General features: G+C 39.0%; 1 protein-coding gene across 29 annotated transcripts in view; it reads right to left on the reverse strand.

The window, feature by feature from the left end:
• Positions 1 to 27,072, reverse strand: part of SNX29 (sorting nexin 29) — a 484,058-nt gene that overhangs the window by 441,502 nt on the left and 15,484 nt on the right. For all 29 annotated transcript variants that reach the window (XR_005585770.1, XR_005585771.1, XR_005585769.1 and 26 more), the window contains exons 4-9: positions 22,982 to 23,106; positions 16,527 to 16,707; positions 11,845 to 11,915; positions 9,918 to 10,166; positions 2,566 to 2,941; positions 1,660 to 1,778 (exon numbers count right to left, since the gene is read on the reverse strand). Coding sequence is in view for 18 of the 29 variants with exons in the window: in XM_039492890.1 (XP_039348824.1) it covers positions 1,660 to 1,778; positions 2,566 to 2,941; positions 9,918 to 10,166; positions 11,845 to 11,915; positions 16,527 to 16,707; positions 22,982 to 23,106 (1,121 nt within the window). In the remaining 11 variants the exon portion in view is untranslated. The remainder of the gene's footprint in view (positions 1 to 1,659; positions 1,779 to 2,565; positions 2,942 to 9,917; positions 10,167 to 11,844; positions 11,916 to 16,526; positions 16,708 to 22,981; positions 23,107 to 27,072) is intronic.

The raw sequence follows: 27,072 nt of genomic DNA on the forward strand, positions 1-27,072 counted from the left end.
ACTCACAACCCTGGGTTTAGCAGGCCAATGCTCAAACCACTGAGCTATCCCTCCCTCCCAAAAAAAAAAAAAAAGGTCATTGAATCCAGCCCCCTGCCTTCACTAGCAGGACCAAGTACTGATTTTTGCCCCAGATCCCTAAGTGGCCCCCTCAAGGACTGAACTCACAACCCTGGGTTTAGCAGGCCAATGTTCAAACCACTGAGCTATCCCTCCCCCACAAAAGATTCAACCGCATTTGCTCTAATCCCTCAGACAGAGACAAACACCTACAAGATCTCTATCGAGCATTTTTTAAACTACAATACCCACCTGGGAAAGTGAGGAAACAGATTGACAAAGTGAGACGGGTACTCAGAAGTCACCTACTACAGGACAGGCCCAGCAAGGAAAATAATAGAACACCAGGGGCCATCATGTACAGCTCCCAGCTAAAACCTCTCCAGCGCATCACCAACGATCTAAAACCTATCCTGGAAAATGATCCCCCACTCTCAAAGGCCTTGGGAGGCAGGCCAATCCTTGCTTACAGACAGCCCCCAACCTGAAGCAAATACTCACCAGCAACTATACACCACACCACAGAAACACTAAGCCAGGAACCAATCCCTGTAACAAACCCTGTTGCCTTCTCTGTCCCCATATCTACTCTATCAACACCATCGTAGGACCCAACCACATCAGCCACACCCCTCTGCCATGTACATTGGCCAAACCGGACAGTCTGTATGTAAAAGAATAAATGGACACAAATCAGACATCAGGAATGGTAACATACAAAAGCCAGTAGGAGAATACTTCAATCTCCCTGGACACTCAATAGCAGATTTAAAAGTAGCCATTTTTCAACAAAAAAAACCTTCAAAAACAGACTTCAAAGAGAAACTGCAGAGCTACAATTCATTTGCAAATTTATCATCATCAACTTGGGCTTAAATAGGGACTGGGAGTGGCTGGCTCACGACAAAAGCAATTTTCCCTCTCTTGGTGTTGACATCTCCTCATCAATTATTGGGAGAGGACCACAACCACTGAATCTGCCTTCAACATTGGTTCTCCACTTGTAAGGTAACGCCCCTCTCTTCATGTGCCAATATATATTTATGCCTGCATCACTCCATGCATCTGAAGAAGTGGGTTTTTTACCCATGAAAGCTTATGCCCAAGGTGCCACCGGACTCCTCGTTGTTTAAATAAATCGTGTAATGCACAAAGTTAGTATTCAGAGGATATGAATAGAACATTCATCGAGTCAGAATGCACGCTGAAAATGTGGTGGACAATAAAAAGGGAATTGACTTCTTGAAGTTTATACAATATATGCCAAAACATATGCAATTATATTTTATAGCTAAAAAGGGTATTTTTTTTCCATTCACTTAAAATCCAAATTCTAGTATATGGCTGGGTAAAGCCCATTTGAGAGATTCGGGAGCTCATATAAATAATACATAGCTACTGTATTACAATCACTAATAAAGAGAAGCATGTGGAATTGATAGCATGTCAAATCAAATACATACAGGTAGAATATGAACTTACGTTTATCAAGAATGATAGCACTGAAGTTGTATAAAAATTATGGTGTACCAGAACATGGTTTCAACACAGTAGAAAACTACAGCAGTTTATTGAAATTAGATAATAGTAAATACCTACCAATCTGGGAGTAAGAATCAACAGCACTGACAGGAAACAGAATATCTGAACTATCATTCAGGATCTGCAGGGGAGTCCAAGTGCATATCTGTGAATTGCATGTGCCCCCTTCATATGGCCTAATTAAAAACATATGATGGGCAGTGAGCTGTGTTTTATGTATTTCTTTGAAATATAATATATAATTATTCATTTTGTACAGCATTTTCAGGATAGAAGTTGCTATGAGTTATACTAGGAAATAATTGTATCTCAGTTCCCCCTCCCCGATCCCAATCCTTGTGATCAGATGTATGAAGAAATGTTTCAAACATAACACAGATTCACAGCAGAGTTGGCTGGTGCAAAGTAGGCGGGCAGGCTGGGCAGTGCCCTGTTCTCCACCGTTAGTGCCCAGTGGTCTGCCAAACATGATCAGGAAGAGAATGGGGGATGCAATTTCAAAAAACAAAATATTAAAACTGTGTCATTTAACTATGTATTTTGTTTCCCCCAACCTCCCATTTAAGAAACAAACATCATTTTACTTTACAACCAAAATCCAGGTGATCACATATGAAGGATGGGAAAATCTCCATGGGTAAGAATTGGTTTGAATTTATCATCCAAAAGTTTGGATGACTATTTGAAACTTGAGTCTGAAAAGCTCAGCTGGAAATCTTGTAAGGAAACTCCTGGAAATCTCACAAGTTTTTCTTCTGGTCCTTGCCAGAAATCACAAGTGAAGAATACCAGATTTTACATTTTGACCATGTGAATTATTTGGGTAAGTTATAGTTTGATTCTAAAAATAGGTAAAAGTTTAGGGATCTTATAGGTTAGGCAAATTAATTTTCCTGTTCCTATTAAGAACTTGAAGCAAAGTAGAACTGCAGAGACAGTTTAGTTTTGGTTCTATGTACTCACTTTTCTGAAACTTTTGTTTCATCTTCCACGCCTTTGTTTCCCAGTATCTTTCCATATATCTCTTCCTCGTTTTCATCCACATCTTCATCATCAATACTCTTCACATCAAGCTTCTGGTAACTACACTCTCCATTCAAAAACATGGAATCGCTTTTCCACAAATGGGTATTCTGATTTCCATTTAAATTTTGTACAAGAGAGCCTTCAGAGGAAGGTAATACAAAAGCTGAAGACTTGTCTGAGTTCTCTTCTGAGCTTTCTCCTGCAACTGCTGTCTTTAAAGTATCTCCTAAATTTTGTTCATCTTCCTCCTCATCAAATGAGATGATGTGTGTCACCCTTTTCTTCTTCTTTCGATCTTTTCTACATTTTAAATCTGGTGGCAACAAAAGATTGATTTACATATTTTAGAGAAAAGCAGCTAACAACAAATGGAGATACCTAATTCATGTTTTAGGACTTTACTGCCTTTCCTTAAAGAGGTAAACATACATGATGATGGAACAGGGGAAACAAAACACACACAAAAAGATTTTTCCAGGATTAAGGCTGCCAAAGCAAGTTTGCACACTGCTAAAATGACATATTTGAAATAAAAAGATAGCAATGTATTTCATATCCTCCCCGTCCTAATCAATCAAGTCGCTAACATTTTTTATAGCTGCTCAGGGAACCTTGATGGGAAGTGTTTCACAGGAAGAAATTCCAGATACTTAAAAAGAGTATTCCGTGGCAATTATTTAAGAGTACTACTACAAATAGAAAAGGGTTAAAATGACAAAGAATGACAGATAAAATTAGCGTTTGCAGTGTTGTTGCAGCAATGTTGGTACCAGGAAACTACCGGATCGGCAGGTAGCGATCGATCTATCGAGGATTGATTTATCGCGTGTAAATCCCCGATTGCTCTCCGGTCAACTGCTGAACTCCACCTCGGCAAGAGGCGGAAGCAAAGTCAACGGGGGAGTGGCGGCCATCAATCCTGTGCCGCGAGGACACAAAGTGATTCTAAATCGATCTAAGATACGTCGACTTCAGCTACGCTATTCTCATAGCTGAAGTTGTGTATCTTAGATCAATTTCCCCCCCCCCACTGCCCCCCAGTGTAGACCAGGCCTAAAGGTAGTATCTTTCATTGGACCAACTTCTGTTGGTGAAAGAGAGAAGCTTTTGAGCTACACAGAGCTGAAGAAAGCTTGTCTCTTTCACCAACAGAAGTTGGTCCAATAAAAGATTTTTCCTCAACCACCCTGAGTCTCAGACAAGATTAGTGACAGGCCATAGGATACTTATAAAACCTCATGGGCTTATATTCTTTACCTTTAAATGTACTTTTGAACCTGTTAAGCAGTTTATTTAAAGGACCCCTAACTAAATGGCTCAGACTTTGAAGAGTTGTTTTTGAGGAGGTGGGTGGATGGAGGTCATATTTGTTTGTGGCACCATACTGGAACTCTCTCAGAGAAAGAAAAGTTCAATATATATTTTGAAATTTCTAATTTTGTCCCTTGCCCCCACACCAGCTACCCCACCTCCCCCCACCCACACACACACACCCCATTCAGCTAAAATAATATTACAGTTTTCTGCCTTCCCCTTTTGATCTAGAGGGCAGGCTGGATTTGATTTAAATCACTAGGCAGGAAGACTCAATGTAATCATGGATTTATACACAAAAGTGCATTCTTGTTCGTTGTTATAACCTTAATACATATTCTTCACAACTCAGAGATAGATGTAGGTTTCATTTTCAGAAGGTACACACTATAAATTTTTAAGTGATTTATTTTGAAAACTTTTCAAATAAATTTTACAGCTGTATCAGAAAATGAATGATTGTTTGGTTATTTCATTTACCAAAGGTATTTGAAGCAGATATTTATGAAGTCATTGGGAGGTGAACTATCTCCAAATCAACAGGTTAACCATTAATATTTGGAGGATTTTCTTGCCATTCTATATTAGGAAGAGAACATCACCAGACAGACATTTAAATTGTTTTATTTAACTAAAACAACGTTATGTATTCTGGATTTTTTTCTTCAACAGCAAACATATAATATTCTAACAAAACAAGTATATGAATTTTTTAATTTAGTTAAATATTCAAGTTTTTTTAAAATCTGGTTTGTTTTTGTTAAAATTGTTTTTAACTAAAATTGTTAAATGAAATATTTAAAAGAAAATTGACTATGTCAGCCAGGTCAACATAAGAAACTTAAAATATTGGCTTCTGCAGCTAACTCAGTTGTCTTCACTTTCCTGTTTGTTCATAATCTGGAAAAGAAAAACAAGCTTTCCTGCTTTTTCAGCTCCCAAACGATTTCTCAATTTGGAATGAATTAGTCCAAAGGAATAAAATATTCTTTCTACGCCATCAGAAGAAGATACTGCTGTTAAAAGTGAGATTATCACTTCAACAGTCTTTGAATCCAAGTGCTTAAGTGACTTCCACCAGTTCACTGGTGTGATTTTCTTTAAAACATCATCAGCAAACATACATTTCTTGAATGGTTCACCCTTAGCTCTGAAGTTTATTATGGTTGGCATTATGGAGGAATGATTGCTGGATGTCCATGTCATAGTCAACTCCTCTTCTTCAGCAGTTAAGGTTTGACCCTGGTACCAAGTATTGAGAATGTGTCAAGAAAATAAGCTGCAGATAGTGCTTGTCCCATTTGCTTTTTTAATGCTTGTAATTTAACTCTGTCACTGCATATTTCTCTTTTTAAGATCTCACTCAGTTCCTTCCAAATTTCAACAGCATCAGCAATAAAACAGCTATTTCCCTGCATTTTGTTCAAGGCTACAGAAATAGGCTTCAGGGTACTCAGCATGTGTTCAACATTTCTCTTAAGCCCAATGTTGAGAACTTTGGCTGTGACAGTGCCATCTATTTTTTCACAATTTTGTTCACAAACTGTCATCAGATTAGGCCAGTTCTTGATATAATGCTAAACACAGTCCACTACTGAGTTCCATTGCATGTCTTGTGAGAGAGTTAGGTTGGATCCTCCCAATTTTTTTGAGATTAGCCGCTGCAAAGTGGTTGTTACAGAAGTATTTTGCAATTTCAACATTAGCCTTTATTTCTGGAACACTAAAGTCTTTGGCTAGAAGGTGCGTCAAATGAGCACTGCAACTATGTTATTAGCTTGGGACTCTCTTCACTCTCTTCTAAATAATTTCTTCTCATCTTGGATACATTTGCAGCATTGTCTGTGACCAAGCTGCGTACTAGATTTTTGAAATTTTTTTCAGTTTGTTATAGCTTTTACTGCTACTTCTTGCAAGTATTCTGCTGTGTGTGCATTTCCTGATGTATCAATTGTTTCTATAAGGAAGACATTCCCTTCTTCTACTGTCACACAAGCACATACAACAGGATCATTGTGGATATTGCTCCAACCATCAAGACTCAGGTTAGCAATTTTACCCTCTAACCTTTTGCATACTGCTCAATTTCTCTTTCATACACTTTATCCAGCAATTTTCCTGCTCTGTAGAGTGGACTGAACCATGTTAATGAAGTGTGGGTTCTCAATCATACGGAAAGGAGAGTTTGTTGCATAAACAAATCGGGCAATTTTTTCATCCATTACCTCTTTTTGTAATCTGCTGGTACTTATCACAAACTTATCTATGGTTGTTTCTGGATGATGGTGATTTTTTTTTCTTTTTGCTACAAGTGATATACTGTGGCTATGTGACATACATGATGTGACTGAAACACTATCATTGGCAGAAAACTCTGAAACTATGAAAATTATGGTGATCTTGAAGGTGGATAGTCTTCAGAATCCTGTATGTTGAGGATGGATTCTCCTAAACAAAATAAGTCAATACAGTTATTCAATTACTATTACCAAACTGCTCATTTAGTATTATTCATTGCATTCACTGATACTCAGTACTACTTTAAAGGTGAAATTGTAAAAGGAAGATCTGCCTATTTCAGCTATTTATTTTTTATCACACTGCATCTAAAATGACAGTACCATAGAGTAACAACTATATTTTTTGCTCAAACATGAGAATTCAAGAATAGTCCAGAAGGAAGACAGGCAGTCCTTAAGAAAGAAGCATGAAATAAAAATGTTTACCAACCTGAAGATCCTGCATGTTCAGACATGTTCCTTTCATCATCTTCAATGCAGCTTCCTCCTGAGAAGGAACACTTTTCATGATGTTGTTTCATTCAGGCAACCAGGCTTTCCATTTCTTTGTTGCACTGTTTGCATTTTGCATGCATGCCTGTCTTACCCACAGGTAGAGGAACTTCATTAAAATATTCCCAAACTGGGTCTCTTTCATGGCCTGCTGCCATGATTGGTTTTCCCTTCTAGTGAGAGAATGGTATGGGAGATCTCAAAATCAGTGAACGCTACACTCAGAAAGACCTCAAGACTTCTGGAATATGCTGCTCAAACACCTTCACTTTTGTTTCTACTGCCTGTCCCTCCCTTCTCACATTTATCTCCAGAATTCTTCTCCTTCTCCAGATCTATTCCACCCACAATAATTTTCTATTCATTGAACTTTTTGAAACTTTGCACTTTTACAGAGACGTAAGGGATTGACTCTGAGTACACAAATTTGCAGAGGGACAATAGGGTTGAGGTTTGTTACTTCTCATCTCTGTATATTTAATTTATTTATTTATTTAAAAACATTTTTGCTGTTAACAAGCATGTTATTTCTGGAGACACAAATCCACAGTCTGAGAACTGCAAAACTAAGCATCGCTGATGGCATCTTCTGGACTGAGCACTAGTTCCATTGGGTAGATAGAAAGATTAACCTAAATAATCTATACAGAAGCCCCTGGAACCCCATAAAATTGGGTCCCTAATCCATGAACTACTGGAACTCATTTACAAACCTTTTCTTAAACATTACATGAATATATTGTCTCATACTATAGAATTAGAATTTATAATCCCTATTACATGATGAGATATCTTTGAGCTATAATGTATCTTAGTTAAAACTATCTTTAGATAAAATGCTTTTTGAGGACAAAACCTATCCAAAAAATCCGATTTAAATTAAAAAAAAAATCCAATTTTTTTATTTAAAAAAATAATGATTTTTATCCACCCTGCTAGAGGGAAGTACAACTGTTATTTGCCATGGGTGTACATCCCATTTCCCACCAAGTTTACTAAGTACATTGTTTTCTATATTTTATTATTTACTCAAATGTCAGTTACTAACCTAAATAATTACTCTATCACTTAAAAAATGATGTTCTGCATTTTAAAACAAATATACTGCTTGCAAGGCAGTGGCATATACAAGAAACCATCATGTGTTAGTAGATCCAAGGGCAACACTCTTCTGCTCCATCCTTTACGTCTGTGACATTAGACTCATTTTATCTAACAATATATCAGGTCCTGTCTATAGAACAACAATGATGACAAGAAGAGTTATTAAAAACAAATAAAAAAAACAGTTTGGTCCCATTCTGGAAAGGAGTTAGTTGATTTTCAAAAGCCATTTTAACCTGTTCCCACAACTAGGCAGTGATGTAGTCTCGGGATTGGTTTTCAAGACCCCTTTTAACCAAATTATGCCTTACCAGCTCTGGCAAAAAAAAAAAAAAAAAAAAAAAAGTTTCCTGCTCCTGCCTTTTTTGTAATGTAGATGGGATGTAAGTCACTTCAAATAGCTACATGTTATTTTAGTACAATCCAAGAACACCAGAAACACATAGGCCTGGAAAACTGGCATGGTGGACTGATTCTTTTCTGCCTCTCCCCAACCCAACTCTGACCAGCATATATCCACAGAAAATTTCTCCCTAATGATAAAATGAGGATGGAATATATTCTGAACACAAATCAAAGAAGCAACAGAATATAAGCAACATCATTTCAATGGAATCACCTGACAAATTTATAAAAATTCAATTTACTGCTGTATTTGAATGCATCTAATGTTTCTGTTATATCCAAGTTGCACACTAATGTGAAGCATATGGTCAAGTATTCTGTTGTTTGAACTGTAGAATGCATTTTGAAATAATAGAAGTTATCCCAAGTATAGAAGCATTGCAACCCTCTTAATTCAATTTAGTTGAAAATCTGAACAAAAACCTTGGTGTCAAGATATTTAAAAAATGCATTTTTAAAATAAACACCATATTTTAAATGCCTGTAAAGTAAATAATTTTTGCTCTCCTCCCACACTCACATTTACACATTTTCGTAGGTCTAATGGAAATTCATAGGGCATCAAAAACCTACAATGAGTCTTCCTCTTCTATCATCTAAAGCAATTCTACTTAAGCATCTCAAAGTTAGGCTTTTTATTTGATGAGTACAAGACTGCCAAAATGGTGCTTTATGTTTGCAACTTTCAGTTTCCAGAGATGAAAACTTACCCCTTTGATACTTGCATAGCAGACTACATATAAGTGAAAGCTGCATCTTACTGCACTATTTTAAACCTACAGTAGACTCAAGTCTTCATAGACGCTGTGAGTGGCTGTCCAAAATTAGCATCTACCATGTTTGTGCTAGCTGCAGCAGGGCAATAGCACATTCAAATGTTCTAACCTTGTGTGGCTAAACTATGATCTATAAAGCATAATTATTTATTATTTGTTAAGGGACTTTATAGACTATATACACTGTCTGCCCAAACAGTTAACAATCAAGCTGGAGTTTGTAATCTAGATACACAAGCATAGGCATCTCCCACTGTATTTATCACGGATAGGTAAGGATATGTGCCAATAGTAAACACATTATTATTAAAGGGACAATGAGTCATGAAATTAGCATCTGCCATGTATGATATACACCTCTACCTCGATATAACGCTGTCTGCGGAAGCCAAAAATCTTAACGCGTTATAGGTGAAAACGCATTATATCGAACTTGATTTGATCCACCGGAGCGCGCAGCCCCGCCCCCCCCCCGGCGCTGCTTTACCACATTGTATCTGAATTCATGTTATATCGGGTGACGTTATGTCAGGGTAGAGGCATAATGATGTAGAAGTGTGCCATAACAAATTTCAAGTGAAAATCCCAAACTGTCAAGAGATTATAATTTTCTGCTCCCAGAGATACAAATAGCACAATGCATATATCCATTATACAGAAGAGCTTTTCATTTTCCTTCACACCAATATTTCCACAGTACTTTTCTTAAAAACGAACCTACCAGTTTCAAGTTTAAATTGTAACAAATAGGATATTTAAATTATGTGTAACAAATATCTTTAATGATTTAAAAAAATTATTCTTGATATTCTTTTAGAGTCTTCCTTAATCTAAAAAAATTAAATATTTGAGCACTTTATATACGTTTTAATTATTTTAGTATCCCCAAAATGCTTACCAGCACTAACATTCTTTGATAGAACTGGAAGTGGGTCAGTGTCTTGATCAGGTTTGATTAAAATGGAAACAGCAGAGGATGTGGTTATCTCTCTTAGAAGGCTGCTAACACCTTGGGTGGATTCCTTCAACAATGAGGTTACATTTTGCGTGGATTCTTTTAAGAGATCAGAGACGGTAGGAGTGCATTTGCTCTGCCCATTTAAGTCCTTGTTGTCAATGTTGATTGCAAAAAGAATGGAATTCAGACCTTTAGATAAAGCAAAAAGAAAAAACATACAGCAACATAACTGAGTGCATATATGCAATGATATTTCATACACAAATTAAATTAATAGAACATTAAGGCTGCAATGAGGAAGTCTGAAAATAAATCCACAACGAAGAGTAGATTTTAACACTGCCTCCTTCTGTAATTCACAAATCACATATTATCTCAAATATCACATAGTGGAAGATCTGTGCTGATGACTCACAGATCTATTTTTCTCCTCTGGACCTGTCTCTTTCTGTCCAATTAAAATATCATCCTGTCTCTCTGACCTTGCCTTGTGAATGTCTAGCCATCACCCAAAGCTTAATGTGGCTAAAACAGAGTTCTTAACCATATCCCTCCTCCATCCAGCCCCACTAATTCCTTCATTGATCACTGTGGACAACACCTCTGCCCTGCCTGTCTCTTAGGCTCCTAATGTGGGCATCATCTTCAACTCAGAACTCTCTCTAGGTCCTCACATCTAGGCTATGTCTAAATCTTGCCAATTCTTTTATGTATTAGATCTCTAAGATATGACCTTTCTTATCCATCCATGCATCCACTCTTTACATCCTTCCACCAGCTCTATTACATCAAACATAAGCTGCTTGTCATCACTTCCAAGGCCCTTCAAAGTCTATCCAGATGCTACCTATGATCTTGCATTTGCTATTAAGATGTTGATGCTCACCTATGATCGGCCCATGATGCCAGCCTCCTTCACCCATTTGTTAAATTTTCTCACAAGCATCTCTGTGCTCTCTCCCATGCTGCCCCTCATGTTTAGGAGGAGCTCCCAATAAATATCCACAAAACTAACTCATTATCCTCCTTGAAAAGCCTCCTCAAAAATTCTCCTTTGCTGTAATCCCTACCAAAAAAAAAACAACACTCGACAACAGGTAGGCTGATGGTTTGCTGAGACCATTGCCTATCACGTTGACCAATATTGTCTTTGTTTCCCTGTATGACTGTATCCACCTGTTGTCTCTTGTCTTGTACTGAGACTGTAAACTCTTTGGGGGCACAGACTGTCTTTTTTGTACAGTGGCTAGTACAATAGAGTCCTAGGCCATGACTATGGCTTTTAGGCATTAATGTAATAAAATAAATAAGAAAGAACATTACACAGAGGAAGGATGGTCCAGTGGCTAGAACATTAACTTGGACTTGCCAGACCAAAGTTCAATTCCCTATGATCTTGGATGCAATTCAAGAAATAGTATGCAGTCAAGTAAGACTACTGCATTGCTGACACTGTCAAAATGCTGCTTTAAGTTGTTTTGCTGTTAAAAAAAAAGTCAGTGTTCTTATGAATAACATATCCTAATTATTTTCTTTGCTAGTGTACTGATACAGCAATATAAACTACAATTTTGAAAGATCAAGGTTTGTAAGCAAAAAGTTAAAGCTCCCACACAAAATATTCCCACCAAGTAGAGACCTACAAAATCTCAATACTCCCTCTGAAATTTAAGCTAGTGCCAATATCCAATGTTATGTATGTCCCATTACTGAGTACAAAAAATAAACCAGCACTCGCCTCACCAACAGCACCCAACTCATTATTTTATAAAGTGCTTTGCAGTTACTACAGAAATAAGCACATTCCAAAAATGAAGTCTCTCTCACAACAGTATCATTCCGTTTGTCTTAAAATGTCCAGGCTTACCAGCTGCCATCGTAGGGATCATACTAGAACGTTCTTCATCCATCATAAAAGACCAGTCTTCATAGAAGACACTATAGATTAAAAGGTAAACATAAAGCCACATTGTTGCATACTCTTTATTTAGCATCCACTGTTTTTGAAAAGAAGAAACATGACACACATCAGCTGCACAGAGGCTCAGATACATCAGCTGATCCAGATACAAACTGCAGTGGCCCTTTAAAGAGCCTGACATGCATGAGATGGGAGAAAGAGTAATATAAACTCTAGGCAATTCTAAACTAAAAGTAGTGACGCCTATTCAAATGTGAGTTGTATAACAGTGAATACTGGGAGTTAAATGAAATAGTCTGCCTTTGATCTTCGCATTTTCTAATAAGATGCAAATCATTCAGATCAAGAATCTCTCAGCTGTAAGACTAAGTTTACAGTAATACTAGCAATTACTTCTGGATAAACAGCTATATTAACAGCCATATCACTTACCACTGCATATCCATGTAGTTGCCATATTTGAGAAATCCAACATTTCACCCATAGTTACCAAACCATTTTGGAGCAAGTTAGAAAGGATAGATATAAACAAATAATCAGAACAGAGCAAGATCCCATGTTAAAAACTGAGCTGTTGAGCAATGAATTATCAGGCCCAACCAAATTATTTAGGCTCTTGCTCAACCAGGATGTAAAGGCACTAAAGAATCAAAGGGAGGTTGACGTGATTCCTGTAAGTAATAGGCAAGACACTGTTAACTAAACATGTTGGGCTGAACCCTTTCCTTAGCAAGCACCACACTCTATCATTACACGTTAAATGGATGGTTAAAGAATGGGATAGCAAAAAATTTATTGTGACAAAAAATTGAGATTGAGTTCTTATAAAAGAAAATAAAGGGAAGAAAATGGATGTAATCTACCAGGTTTTGTACTTTGTAACATTTTGCGTGAACACTGTCTACTAATTGTCTGTGTTGTTTATTTAGATGTTGACTCTTCAGATCAAGGACTGTCATATAATGTGTATGAAGAATGATGCCCAATCCTGACTAGGGCATTTAGACTCGTTCGGGCTCTCGCTCGCTCTCTCCTCCTCTCCACTCGCTCTCTCTCTTATCCCCATCTCATGCAGAACATAAGGCCTTAACCGCTGCCTTCCATCTTTTCCCATCTCCTGCTGTAATCTTAATTTCTTCCAGTGTCATTTTGATAGCTTTCAATTCTGCTTCTATTGTGTATTTCCATGTTTGTTATCCTGAGTCTACCTCATCATCTCTTGCCTTGGGGATTTCAGTCCAAAGCCCGTCTCACCATGTTATTTGGGTCAAAATGTCCTCCATGTATATCCTAGACACCTCCATTTTCATTCCATAATTTCCTGCCCTATTAGTTTCTGTTTTGTCCTCCTTCAGAGTTCTTCATGTGTGATTTTTTTCTGGACATCTGATATGTCTAAGACAGCCATTTATGAAAACTTGGAGTTTAGACAGTAAGGTCCTACCAAGACTTCAAGTTTCAGCACTGTATAGTAAGACTCATTTTATAATCATGTTAAATATTTAAAGTTTAGTTCAGAGGGCAAGATTTCTGTTTCTCCAGATCAGCTTTGGCATTACAAAGGCATTTCTGGATTTCACTATTCTGGCTTTAATGTCTTACTAGGCTACCAAGATATGTGAACATCCGTGACATCTGTGACAGAATCGTATCCTTAGTCATAATAGATTTGAATGTTCACAAATTTTTGAAGGATTAACATAATGGCATAGCAACTTCCATAAAAGTGTTCTATCTTCTGTTCCAAAGGCATTTTGAAAATCTTTACAATTCATATAAAGTGGCAACTATCACTCTATCAACAGTTCTGTCAAGATACATTGCTATTTGATCTATACGTGATTTCTCCTGTTTGAACCCAGACTGTTCTTGTCTGTGATGCTTCCCGGGGGATACCCAGGGTTGTGAGGCATCTCGCCACCACCTGCCCTTAGTGTGAGATCTGTGCCTGCTGTGCCTGATTTCAACAGCCTCTGGCAACACAAACACTGTCTTCCAGGCCTCCACAGAGGCCTCTCTGTGTAGGTTAGCAATAGGCTCACATAAATCCCTTAGTCCTCTGAATGTCCCTCTGGAGAGCCCAGACATTAGTCCACCAAACACTCACATAACTCTCAGATTCTCCACTCCCAAAGGAATAGTTTACACCAAGATATTTTTAATTCCTCTCATGATCACCACTCTGCTTAACTCACAGCACTCTGATATATTAATAAACTTATTCTTGTTTTCACTATAATCAAAGTGAGGCCAGAGGGGGAAACAAATTGAGGCCAGAGGGGGAAACAAATAGTTACACATAGAGATATGTGTACCTCAGATATACCAGATCAGACTTTTGATCTTCATCAGAAAAGAAGGTTCCCATCCCACCCCTTGCTATTTACCTCTTCCTGTTCATTTCCTAATGAAGTCTCCACAAGCTCTTCATTAGCATTTGACTCAGTATGCTAATAGACTTCTGTTGCAAGACACACAATGGTCCACCAGGGGGAGATGTTTCTCCCCACCTCCTGTATGGAGAAGTTTGTCTCAAAGAATGCTACCTTTGAGTTATCTGCCTTTAACTACAAGGCTAGAGAACATAATTTTCAGCATATATACACATAACTCCTTGCATATTTTCCATATATACATCTCACAATGATTATGACCACTGTGACACAGTCTTTCACTAAAGACCTTGCATGTCATTCTTTCGGTGAATCCAAGGTATCCCTGTACTCCAGGCCCTCTCCCAGTTGGCATCAAGAGGTCCTTGGGTCACACTATCATAACCCTGAATCTACCTCTTTCTTTATTATGTATAGGCACTACCACTGTACAAATATGAATACTTCCCTTAGACATTTGACAAGATACCAAATAAAAAACTTGAAGGTTAAGTAAAAAACTGGAGGTATTTGTGAAAGATTGGAGGTCTGGAATGTTAACTAATTAACTAGGAAGGCTAGAAGAAGTCAGAGTAGATGGAAGGAAATCTTTTTCTATGGAGTGGAAAAGTGGGTCCCCAACAGCTTACTGCTAGGAATGATCTTGTTTGCTGCACCCATAAAGTGATTTAGAAAGGGGAGCAAACTGCTTGATAGTAAAAGGAAATCTTTCTACTGAATTCAACAGGTGTCGGATAAGGCCCAAAATCTATGGATGACAGACACTGGAAGGATAACAGATATTCTTGAGACTCTTCAGCGACAGGAGGATCTAAGCAGACTGGAGAAAAGGACAAAAGTATGTCATATAGAACTGAATGCGATTAAATGTAAAATCAATAACATTACCCACTTCCACAGTGCCTTTCCTCTGATGATTACAAAGTGCACGTTAAATTATTCCTTAACATTTCTATAGCACACTAGACCCTTTTTACAAATAAGTTGAGACACGGTGATTAAGTGACTTCCTAGAAGTCTGACAGAGCCCAGAATCCTGAGTCCAAAATCATGAAGACATAACAACAGCCGTACTGGGTCAGACCAATGGTCCATCTAGCCCAGTATCCTGTCTTCTGATAGTGGCCAATGCCAGGCGCTTCAGAGGGAATGAACAGAACAGGCAATCATCAAGTAATCCATCCCCTGTGGCCCATTACCAGCTTCTCGCAAACAGAGGCTAAGGACACCATCCCTGCCCATCCTGGCTAATAATCATGGATGGACCTATTCTCCATGAACTTATCTAGTTCTTTTATTATGTATAGGCACTACCACTGTACAAATATGAGTACTTCCCTTAGACATTTGACAAGATACCAAATAAAAAACTTGAAGGTTAAGTAACCTTCTCAACATCCTCTGGCCTTCTCAACATCCTCTGACAAAGTGTTCCACAGGTTGTGTTGTGTGAAGAAATACTTCCTTTTGTTTTTAACCTGCTGCCTATTAATTGTATTTGGTAATCCCTAGTTCTTGTGTTATGAGAAAGAATAAATAACACTTCCTTATTTACTTTCTCCACACCAGTCGTGATTTTATAGACCTCTATCCTATTCCCCCTTAGTCATCTCTTTTCCAAGCTGAAAAGTCCCAATCTTATTAATCTCTCCTCATATGGAAGCTGTTCCATACCCCTAATCATTTTTATTTCCCTTTTCTGTACCTTTTCCAATTCCAAAATATCTTTTTGAGATGGGGTAACCAGATGTGCACGCAATATTCAAGATGTGGGTGTACCATGCATCTATATAGAGGCCATATGTCATATCATCTATCCCTTTCCTAATGATTCTGTTAGCTTTTTTCACTGCTGCTTCACATTGAGTGGATGTTTTCAGAGAACTATCCACAATGACTGCAAGATCTCTTTCTTGAGTAGTAACAACTAATTTAGACCCCATCATTTTATATGTATAGTTGGGATTATGTTTTCCATTGTGCATTATTTCCTATTGTCTGCGCTAGCCACTGAAATTTTTAGAACACTTTGGATCACAGACTATAAAATAAATTGTATAGTAAACAGTTGTCTACAAAAAATTTAAAACAGCAGTTAAAAGTGTGATACTAAGTGGTTTAACTAAAATAAAATGGACTACTTCATCGACTACTAGTTTCACACATTTTTAAATGCCAGTGCTTAGTCTGCAATTGCATGCATTCCTCCATTATTAAATCATTAAATACAATTACCTAAGTCGATTTTTATCTGCAAGCAGCATATGGACATATCTTTCCAGAGAATGTTCATTTAATGCACAGCGTAGCCAGGCACGGCCTCTGCCAATATCTGTAGTAATAGTCCTCAGAGAGTAGAAGCGCTGTAGTTCATGTTTATTCAGAACTTCTCTTACGTAGTACCAAAACACTGGCTCTGCAAGATATATTAAGATACAAAAATACACTTAACTCATACGTCTGGTCTATTTTTCTATCTCCCTATCACAAAGTCATTAAAGAGAATACCATTTATATAATTTCTATTCTTACCTCCAAATTTTTATGCCAGTTTTTTCAAATATCATTCTAAAGCCAATATAATTACTATTTCATGCTTAAGAACACACAATAAACTGTCTCCTCTCTATAGGACATGCTATTTTACTAAAACAATACAATTACCTGCTTATGACCTTGAACATAGATGAATCATTTCCCAGCTTGTTGTAACCCTTCAGTTTAGTAGCTTGCTTACTTCTACAGAATTTCTCTGAAGCTATTGACTGTAGATACTTGTGATAAGAATTATCCCTGTAGGATTCCACCTTCACTCTTAAATCTAATATATATTTTAAAAGTCATCCAATTTACCATTTCATTTATAACAGCAGGGCCAAAATTTCATCTGGGGATGCATATTGCTATAGTTTTTAAAAACACACCTATGCTCCAGGATTGATAAATTTTTAACTGGTGTAAGATAACTTAAGTTTGCTGGCAACAAATTCTACTTACTATTAAAAACCTCCCATCAAATTACCGTACTGCAGTTAACTACCATTCTGCTCTATATAAGTTCTTATACTATGCTCAACACTCTGACATCTAACCATTTTCCAGCAGTGCATTAAGCAAAATAATTAACACTTGTCCTCTGTTTGTTCTCTCATCCTGTCCCTAGGGGGGAAGTGGAGTGGTTTTGGGTTTGATTTTTGTTTTTTGGGGTTTTGGGGGGGGGGGTACAAGAGGGGGGAGAATTTGGTTTGTTTTTTTAAATATGCATGTTTCTATCTGTTTATGCTAGAGAAGGCAAGGTCAAATAAATGTGCCTTGTACTTGATGTGGAAGGTGGTACAGATTCTGATGGTCATTATTTCCTGGGGGAGTTAATCCCACAATCTTGAACCGGCCCCCAAGAAAGTTCTGAATTAGAGGCAATGACAATACACATGTCAAGAACAGCATATGTGTGTACAATAAAATACTTTTACTATACCACATTTTTTCAATTAAACTCAAGATGTTCTCAAGATACTTTTATGCCAGGTCACATCTTCCTACCTCATCTATTAGCTTAATCCTTGCCATTAAAATATTATTTTTAACAAGTTATATGCAGTTTGACAATTACTATTGACCATCAGTACTGCATGAAATATATATATTGCTCAAAAACAAACTATACAGCAATATTAGCATTAGAGTTTTGTGATGACACCAAATGGGCACAATTAGAGAAGACTGAGAAACTTCTAAAGGATCTAATAAAGCTAGACAATTGGCAACATGAAAAAAGATTAAATTCAAGGTAGATCAGTACAAGGAAATGCATATGGGAGAGAACAATTTAAACTACTCCTACACTTTGCTGTTAATTTAGAAGCCATCAACCACTCTGGAGAGAAACATAGGCACCCTTGTTGACAGCTCAATGAAAATCTCTGCTCAATGTAAAATGGTAGTTAAGAACCAAATAAGATTTAGGTTTTTATTAAGAAAAGGACAGTGAAACCTCATACTGCCATTACATAAATTTATAGTAAACCCTCACCTTGAATACTGTGCTCATTTCTGGCCATCCCATCTCTCAAAGGATATGACAGAAACAGAAAAGGTTCAAAGAATGGCAATACAAAAAAAAGCACAAAAGGCATACAATCTCTTCTCACGTTGGAAATTTTTGAACACCTCAATCTTGTCACATCTTATTTGTCTCCTCTAAATTAAATACGTTTAGCTGTTTAACGCAATTAATATTATAGGAAAGGTCAATCAGGCAGTCCTAGTTTCTCTCTGCTAATATAAAAACATTGCAGATGTTCAGGCTTTTGAATAGGGATTGCATGCTGAGAGGTAGAGTTATTGTGGGGGCTGTTGGTGGGGTTAGCTGCTTTTTTAGGTTTATTTGCCTCTAATCTGTTAAAAGAAACCTAAAGTGTTAAACAGGCACCTTTTTGATATATTTTTAGAAACCTAAATACAAAAATGAATAAAAATAGAACCATATAACCTTGTGCAACTCAGTACCACAAGATATTATTCTAAAAAATTCTTCTTATTATTATTATTATTCACTCCCTGTGGAGCATAAGGCGCCAACCACTCTCCTCCATTCATTTTGTTCTTGAGCGAGACAGCAGATTTCATCCCACTTCATTCCCATACCTTTCATTTCCTCTTCAATGGTCCTTCGCCACGTCCCCAATGGCCTACCTCTCCTCCTTCTTCCTTGTGGTGTCCATCGTAGGGCAATACGAGGGTGTCTGTCAGCATCCATTCTCAACACATGCCCCAGCCACCTCCATCTTCGTTGTTTGGCTTCATCCACTATATTGTTGATGCCCGTTAATCGGCTCACTTCAACATTGGTGATACACTGCGGCCAATGTATGTTAAGAATTCGCCTAAGACACCTTCCTTCAAAGCCCCGAAGCCGACTTTCTATCTTCTTGTTGGTCCTCCATGTTTCCGCCGCATAGAGCAACACAGAGCAGACGTTCGACCTGTAGATCTCTACCTTGGTTTTCATTTGCAAGATGGTTGACCTCCAAATATTCTGAAGTCTATAGAATGCATTTGCTGCAAGACCGATTCTGGTAGATATCTCCTTCTGAATATTGCCATCAGCCGATATGTAACTACCAAGATATTTGAAGTCGTTCACCTCCTCCAATTCTACGTCACATAACACTGTCTTCGTCGAGCTGGCTGTTTTTACTTTCATTATTTTGCTCTTACCGGCATGGATATTAAGTCCTATGCACCTTGCTACTCTACCTACTCTATCAGTCTTCTCTTGGAGGTCCGTCTGAGAGCTTGAAATCAGGGCGATGTCATCCGCAAAGTCACAGTCTTCAATATGACCAGAGGGTCCCCATGCGATCCCTCTTGGCCTATCTTCAGTGGCTTTCCGCATCACCCAATCTGTGACCACAAGAAATAGAATGGGCGAAATAACACACCCTTGTCTAACTCCCGTTCTCACATGGAACCACTCGCTCTGCTGTCCTTCATGGCGAACACAACACTTATTGCCGGCATACATATCTTTGAAGATGTTAATCACTTTCGAAGGGAATCCATATATTTTTAAGATATTCCAGAGAGATGGATGGCGAACACTATCAAATGCCTTCTCGAAATCGAGATAATTAATGAACAGTGGCGAGTTCCATTCAAGAGATTGTTCCATTATCATACGTAGTACAAATATCTGATCAACGCATCCTCTCCCACTCCTAAATCCTGTTTGTTCTTCCCGTTCTTTGTTCAACTCCGCCGTTGCTTGGTCCCAAGCCCAAGATGCGAAAGGAGGAGGGTTGTGCGTTGGGCTGGCAACCCACCACGTAAAAAACAAGCGCTACAGAAACGTCAACCAAATCTTCTAAAAAATTAGGGAAAAAAATTAAAGTGTGAACAAGAAAATCAGCAGTTCCACTAAATGAGATGAAAACATGTAAGAGATATCAACCATAAGAGCTGAGCAGCTGGAGAGCGGCAGCTGCTGGTCAGGAGCCCAGCTCTGAAGGCAGTGCCACCGCCAGCAGCAGCGCAGAAGCAAGGGTGGCATGGTATGGTATTCCCACCCTTATTTCTGTGCTGCTGCTGGTGGAGAGCTGCTTTCAGAGCTGGGCACCCAGCCAACAGCCACCGCCCTCCAGCCGCCCAGTTCTGAAGTCAGCGCAGAAGGGTGGCAATACCATGCCCCTCCCCCCTCCCGCCAAAAATAACCTTGTGACCCTCCTGCAACTCCCTTTTGGGTCACGAACCCTTGTTTTGAGAAATGCTGGTCTCCCCAGTGAAATTTATAAGTATAGGGTAAAAGCCCACAAAAGACCAGATTTCACCGCGGGGGAGGAGGGCGGGGGGGAGTCACGACCAGATTTCATGGTCCATGACACATTTTTCATGGCCATGAATTTGGTAGGGCCCTAATAATAGTGAGGAATATAGGAATGCATTTAAATGTCAAAGTATTGTGATCACCAGGAACAGTAATAGGTAACTGGAGAATAGGTAACAGAACAGCTGCTGAACAAAAGGATGAGATTGTTGATTGGAGGCTGGGGAGGCTATCCACTGAAGAAACTACCAAATGGGAGGAGGGAGAAAGAAGCAAAGCACTCTGCCATCCCAATCCACACTAAACAAAAGGCAACAACAGATATAGAAGAAGCTAGGATTCCACAAAGATTTGAATAAGCAGCTGAACTTTTATTTGTTTATCCAGTCTGAATCTCCAAACTGTTTTGATTTTTGCCCATCACTACCGAGGAAAGAAATGTACAAAGCTATCTATACAAGGATAATTCAGAGAACATACACAATAGTTTCCAAAGAAAGCCAAGTATTTAGGCTTCAAAAAACACATTAATACAAGAGTCCAGAACACCAGCACAACTTATCTTAGCCCAGGACCAAGAAGAACAAAATCTGCATTAACTAAATTATAAGAAAAAAATAAGATTAAACTACAAGTTCCTATTGCACTTAACTGTATTTGTAATATGCCACATAACAGTATTATGGAAAGTGTAGGTGGAGGTCACAGTAAGTATCATAAATTCCACCAGATAGAAGGATTAAATGTCAAAATATATTACTTCAACACTTGTTACAATTGAGTGATTTTCAGAAGCTTGATTATGGTCCCTTATAATTAAGGCTACGTTTTAGTCACAGATAATTTTAGTAAAAGTCATGGACAGGTCATGGGCAATAAACAAAAATTCCCGGCCCGTGACCTGTCCATGACTTCTACTATATACCCCTGACTAAAAGTTGGGTGCTCTGGGGCAGGGGGCAGCCCAGGGGCACCGTGCAAGTGTTCTGGGGCAGGGGCACGTGGCCCGGGACCCCCACTGCTGCTGGGGGAGGGGGAAGGCTGGCGGGCTCCCTACCAGGCTCCGCATGTCTCTCAGAAGCAGTCAGCATGTCCCTGCAGCCCTTAGGTGGAGGCATGGCCAGGGGGGCTCCACATGCTGCCCCCACCCGAGCGCCCGCTCCGCAGCTCCCATTGGCCAGGAACCGCAGCACGGGGGCAGCGCGCAGAGCTGTCTGGCCACGCCTACACCTAGGAGCTTGTTGCAGCTTCCGGGGAGCCCCCACAAGGTAAGCACCAACTCCCTGCCTTAGCCCTGAGCCCCTTCCCACACCCAAATTCCCGCTGCCGGGGAGGGGGGACGAGGGGGTGCGGTGACCCGAGACTGCCCCAGAACTACCCCAGCACTCGAACTGCTCAGGCAGCCCCTGGGCTAGTTTCACCGGCCACTGCAGAAGCACGGAGGTCCCAGAAAGTCATGGAATCTGTGACTTCCATGACATACTCACAGCCTTACTTATAATACCTGGATGAGGAAGGGAAGACAAACAGATCACTGGAGGCCAAGCAAAGGAGATATCATTAAGCTGAACTGTTTAAACACGAAGTCTGGATAGATAAATATGGGGGAAATGAAGGGAAGAGAAGAAGAGGAGCAGAAAGAAAACAGAGCCCAACACAAAAGCCAAGTGTTCACTAAAAAAAGAAAGTATTTTGACCACAAAAATAAAAAATGGCAAATAAAACTCCACCCAATAGAAGCAGCATAAGCTCTGTTTTTAAAATTCCTATTGAGGCTTACTATCTCATGCTCATTGCCATACATTTTGAAAATTAAAACCAGAATAAAATAGGGTTAATAATGGAACAATACCATTACAAAAGCAACATTACCATTATATAATGTTTAGCAATATCAACTGTTACCAAATAAAAAGTGCCTTGGAAAGTTCTTACCATAGAATTGTATGGACTGAGAACTCCTGAAAGTCGTGCAAGAGATTTTGGGCTAAAACTGCTATAAAAATGAAATTAAACTTAAAAAAAAAAAATCAGAGATTTTATACTGCTATTTACAATCACTTTAAGAAAATAAATTCCAGCATGTACTAAGCTGGTATTAATAGCATCTTGGATTTTGAAACCAATTTTTAGATATTCAAATATTAAACACTCTTCAACATGAATATGTACAACATGCTACATAAAAGAGTGAATTAACAAGCATTTTTATTTTATAATGAGACTTCAGTTAAGTACATTAAAATTAGCTTAGAGTCCGGTTTGTTTTCTTAAACCCAAAAATGAGAGGTTATGTCAATTGCTTACACATAACAAGGATAATATTTTGACATTTTTCAATAGGTCAGTTGGAACAGTGCATTACCTGTTTCTGTTTTGCTGGAGAAACCTGCTGCCTGTTTGATTGCTGCTGCTGTTAATGCTAATCCTCGGCTCCTCTTCAAACCATGCTGTAGTACAGCTTCAAACTGAGCACACAGGCAAGTCACTCTGCAACAGCATATGTGATTAATTAATTAAAGACAATGTGAAAAGAATAAAACATAATTATGTTTAGATTCAGTGGATTTAGACATCTGGAATAAATGCAGGATGTGCAGGTACATGCAGTTCCCTACATGGAAAGTCCTTTACTTATGCCACAAACTGTGGGTCAGGACCTCATAGTGGGTCACAACCCTGTTTTAATGGGGTCACCAGAGCTAATGTTAGATTTGCTGGGGCCTGGAGCTGAAGCCAACGCCTGAGCCCCACTGCCCAGAGATGAAGCAGACGCCAGAAGGCTTCAGCCCTGGACAGCGGGCTCAGGTTACAGGCCCCTTCACCCAAGGCAGTGGAGCTTGGGGAGCGGGCTCAGGCTTTGATCCCTCCTGGGGTCGTGCAGTAATTTTTGTTGTCAGAAGGGGGTTGCAGTGCAATGAAGTTTGAGAACCACTGATTTATGGTAATCTCTTCAATATGTGAAAGCTCTATAAACCTATTCATATCCACTAGGTTACAGTAACTATACGGAGCCACAGGAAACTGCTTGTTAAAAAAAGTTAACAGCCAATTTAGAAATTGATCTTTACATGTTGGAGTGTTTTTTATATCCCATTCATTTCAGCTCCTCTGTACATAATACAATTACATTTTAAACAGATAAACTTCAAAATTTACAACTACTTCATGATTTTTTGGAATATGCTGACAATGTACAAATACAGGTTCTAGGCAATTTTACCTCTTTGTTAGTGATACTTTTGATGGTTTTCAGATGTTTTGTAATACATCAAATGCAAAGCTTATTTCTATTTGTGCAACTGGAACAGCGTCAAACCCACGACACATGAAAAAGCTCAATTTTTATGAGAAAAAGCAAGCTACACAAAACTTGTCAGAGTAACATGCATACACCTTCACTTATGTCTACATCTTGATAGCGGCTGAAATTTTAGATTTCAAGTTTTATGTAATTATCTTTAAAACTTATATTGTTCAACACAATCTGCACTGCCAACCTGACTAAGAAAATAACATAAAAATGTATATTGATGCTCCTCAACTATTTTAGGCATTATAAAATGAAGCAAAATCTGCCTAGAAAGTAATTTAGACTTTTTTTAAAAAAATTGATGTCAACCTTGCTACTTGATATTTTAGTAAATTTAACTTATTTTTTAAAATTAAGCCAAAGTCCACTATACTCCATTTCTGAATATGTCATAACAAGTACAGCAAAAGCTTTGTTATCTGGCATGTTGGGAGAATGGAAGGTGCTGGTAAGTCAAAAATTCCGGTTAAGAGGGAGGGAGTTTGTGTGCGTGAGGGAGCTTAGGACTGGGGGTTGGGGTGCAGGAGGAGGAGCGGGCTCTGGGAGGGAGTTTGGGTATGGGAGGGGGCTCGGGGCAGGGTGATGGAGTGCGTGAGGGGTTTTGGCGCGCCAGATCCAGGTGGCGCTCACCTCCGGCATGTCCCCGGAACCGGCAACATGTCTGGAGAGGCACGGCCAGGTGGCTCTGGGCGCTGCCTCTGCCCGCAGGCGCCAACCCCGCAGCTTCCTTTGGCTGCAGTCCCCACCCAATGGGAGCTGCAGAGCCAGTGTTGGGCGGGGTGGGGTCAGTGCATGGAGCCCCCATGGCCGTTCTTCCACCTAGGAGCACTGATCACGGCCAATGGGAGCCAATGGGGGGTGGGGGGGGTGCCTCTCCAGACATATTGCTTCTTGCGGGGAGCCATCCGAAATGCTGGTTTATAGAGCTTTCCGGTTTGTAAAATGCCGGATAACACAACTTTTCCTGTATAGTGCTCTCACACTTTGTTTTGCCAAACTATGCATACTGAAGAATGCACTGCAGGCAGCTAGGCAAGGAAAAATAATCTCAACGCAAACATTTGAGAGGTGTTAAGGGACAATATCAGGACTATTATCTTTCATGAATTTTGCTTCCTCTCCATCTAATCTATAAACTGGGTTGGACCAAGACAGGAAAGAGCCCACAAACACAGGAGATCAAGAGAACTCTGACAAGTTTAAAAAGGAACACTCCCTCAAAAAGGGGGCGGTAATTATTTGAGGGAACCAGACAAACACAGGAGACCACAGATAGGGATTTCTGAAGAAGTTAAACCTGCCTAATTATCATCAGAACACAGTAAGTTTTTACATGAGACAGACATGCGTGTAGACAGTGTTAAAATCTGTGTTTTCTTCTCAAGCTTTGTTCCTACTATTACATAAATAATACTTTGGTTTTAAGGAGGCAGTCTGATCATCATATATCATTGGTGACAGTAGGGTCAGTTTACGTCTGGGTTTTCCCAGATGTTGCCTCTTTTTTGAGCCTCTGTCCTCTGTCTGGGCAAGCCCTGTAACCATGACAGGCTTTTTCATAACTTTGGTGAGAAATACTATGAAAACTTCTTTTGCAATACTAATAAAATAACACATTATGGAAAAGATAAACAAGATGGAATTTTATGAACAAATGTGAATAATTGAGTGTTTTGGTAAAGATAACTGCAATTAATAGGAATTTCAAAGTTTGAACAAAAGAATCCACTTGATTCTTGCAGTTCTAAAAAGCAACAGGTAACAGAGATTCTAGTTCCTCTGATAGGGGAGATATGTCAATCAAATGATTAAAAGCAGATGCATGAAGCAAGAAAACTGAATAATACTGAATATTACTATGAGAAACTGAATTATGTCTCCCAAAATGAAATGGAAACATTTTTCATGCTGCAGTAATAAATTCTATATAGTAATCTATAGAAAAAGCAAAACTATATGAAAAATAATTGCCACTGGAAACTAAAAATGTTTCAATCACGTGTATTTTGTGTGTAGGTAACATATATTATCACAATGATGCGTGCAATATAAGAGAGTCTATATAGAACAAACCAACAACCAAATGGCCCTTTGTTTACTGGACACTGGAGAACTGTGAACTATTAAAAAATCTAGCTATAAAAAAGGCTGAAAGAACATTACTGAAATTAGTAAATCTCGTAAAATTTGCAACCCACATAAGGCCTGGGCTATGCTACAGAGTTAGGTTGACATAAGGCAGCTTATGTCAACCTAACTCTTATCAGTGTCTACATTACAATTGTGCTCCCACCGATGTAAGTCACTCACTTCATCAACTTAATAACTCACCACCGCAAAAGATGTAGAACTTAGTTTGATGTAGTTAGACTCACGCAGTGTCCGTGTAGACCCTGCATTACTTACATTGCCTGTTGGCTGTCAGCCAGGCACCAAGCTCACAATTGGAACCCTCCCACCACCCAATCCCCGGGCTGACAGCCAGAGCCAGAGATAAAATTTGAAATAATAGCAGCCATGAAACTGACAAGAATGTGTGTTTCACTGCGAGTAGGCTCCCTACTGTGAAACTGAGCCCTGCACTGGACTCACATCTCAGGCTGTCAGCCCTGTGGCATGGGGGCTCCAGCTGAGAGCCCCACACTCCAACTGTCAATGCTCCACTTCAGTTGGTGCAAGCGCATCTGATGAGAATGTGCACCAGTGTCGGAAAGAGGGCAGTGTGGGCACCAACAGTAAATGTAATTGCTCCAGTGGCTGGCTGTAGGTTCAACCTAACTTCAGTCAACCTAATTTTGTACAGTAGACAAGCCTTAAGTGTGACTTATTCTCTCCTCAAAAAATATTCTCAACCACTGAGCATAGCTCCAAATCACACTGGAAAAATATGTGGTCAGAAATCTCTACATGTAAAATTTTCACTTCCTATTTAATTAAGACTTAAACTGCCTAACTACAGCCCAAATAGCACGACTGAGCAAGATGAGCGTTCTGCCTGATTCAAGAGACTATTTGTGAGTAAACCACGTCATTTTTTGGCTTAGCATTAGGCTTTTTAAATTCCAAATGTCCATGCCTGTCAACATATCAATCCTAAAGGGGATATCCAAACCTCTAATTCTTGACAAAGTGTTTCAGAAATA

Source organism: Mauremys reevesii, linkage group 10, assembly GCF_016161935.1.
Source record: "Mauremys reevesii isolate NIE-2019 linkage group 10, ASM1616193v1, whole genome shotgun sequence".
NCBI lineage: Eukaryota > Metazoa > Chordata > Testudines > Geoemydidae > Mauremys > Mauremys reevesii.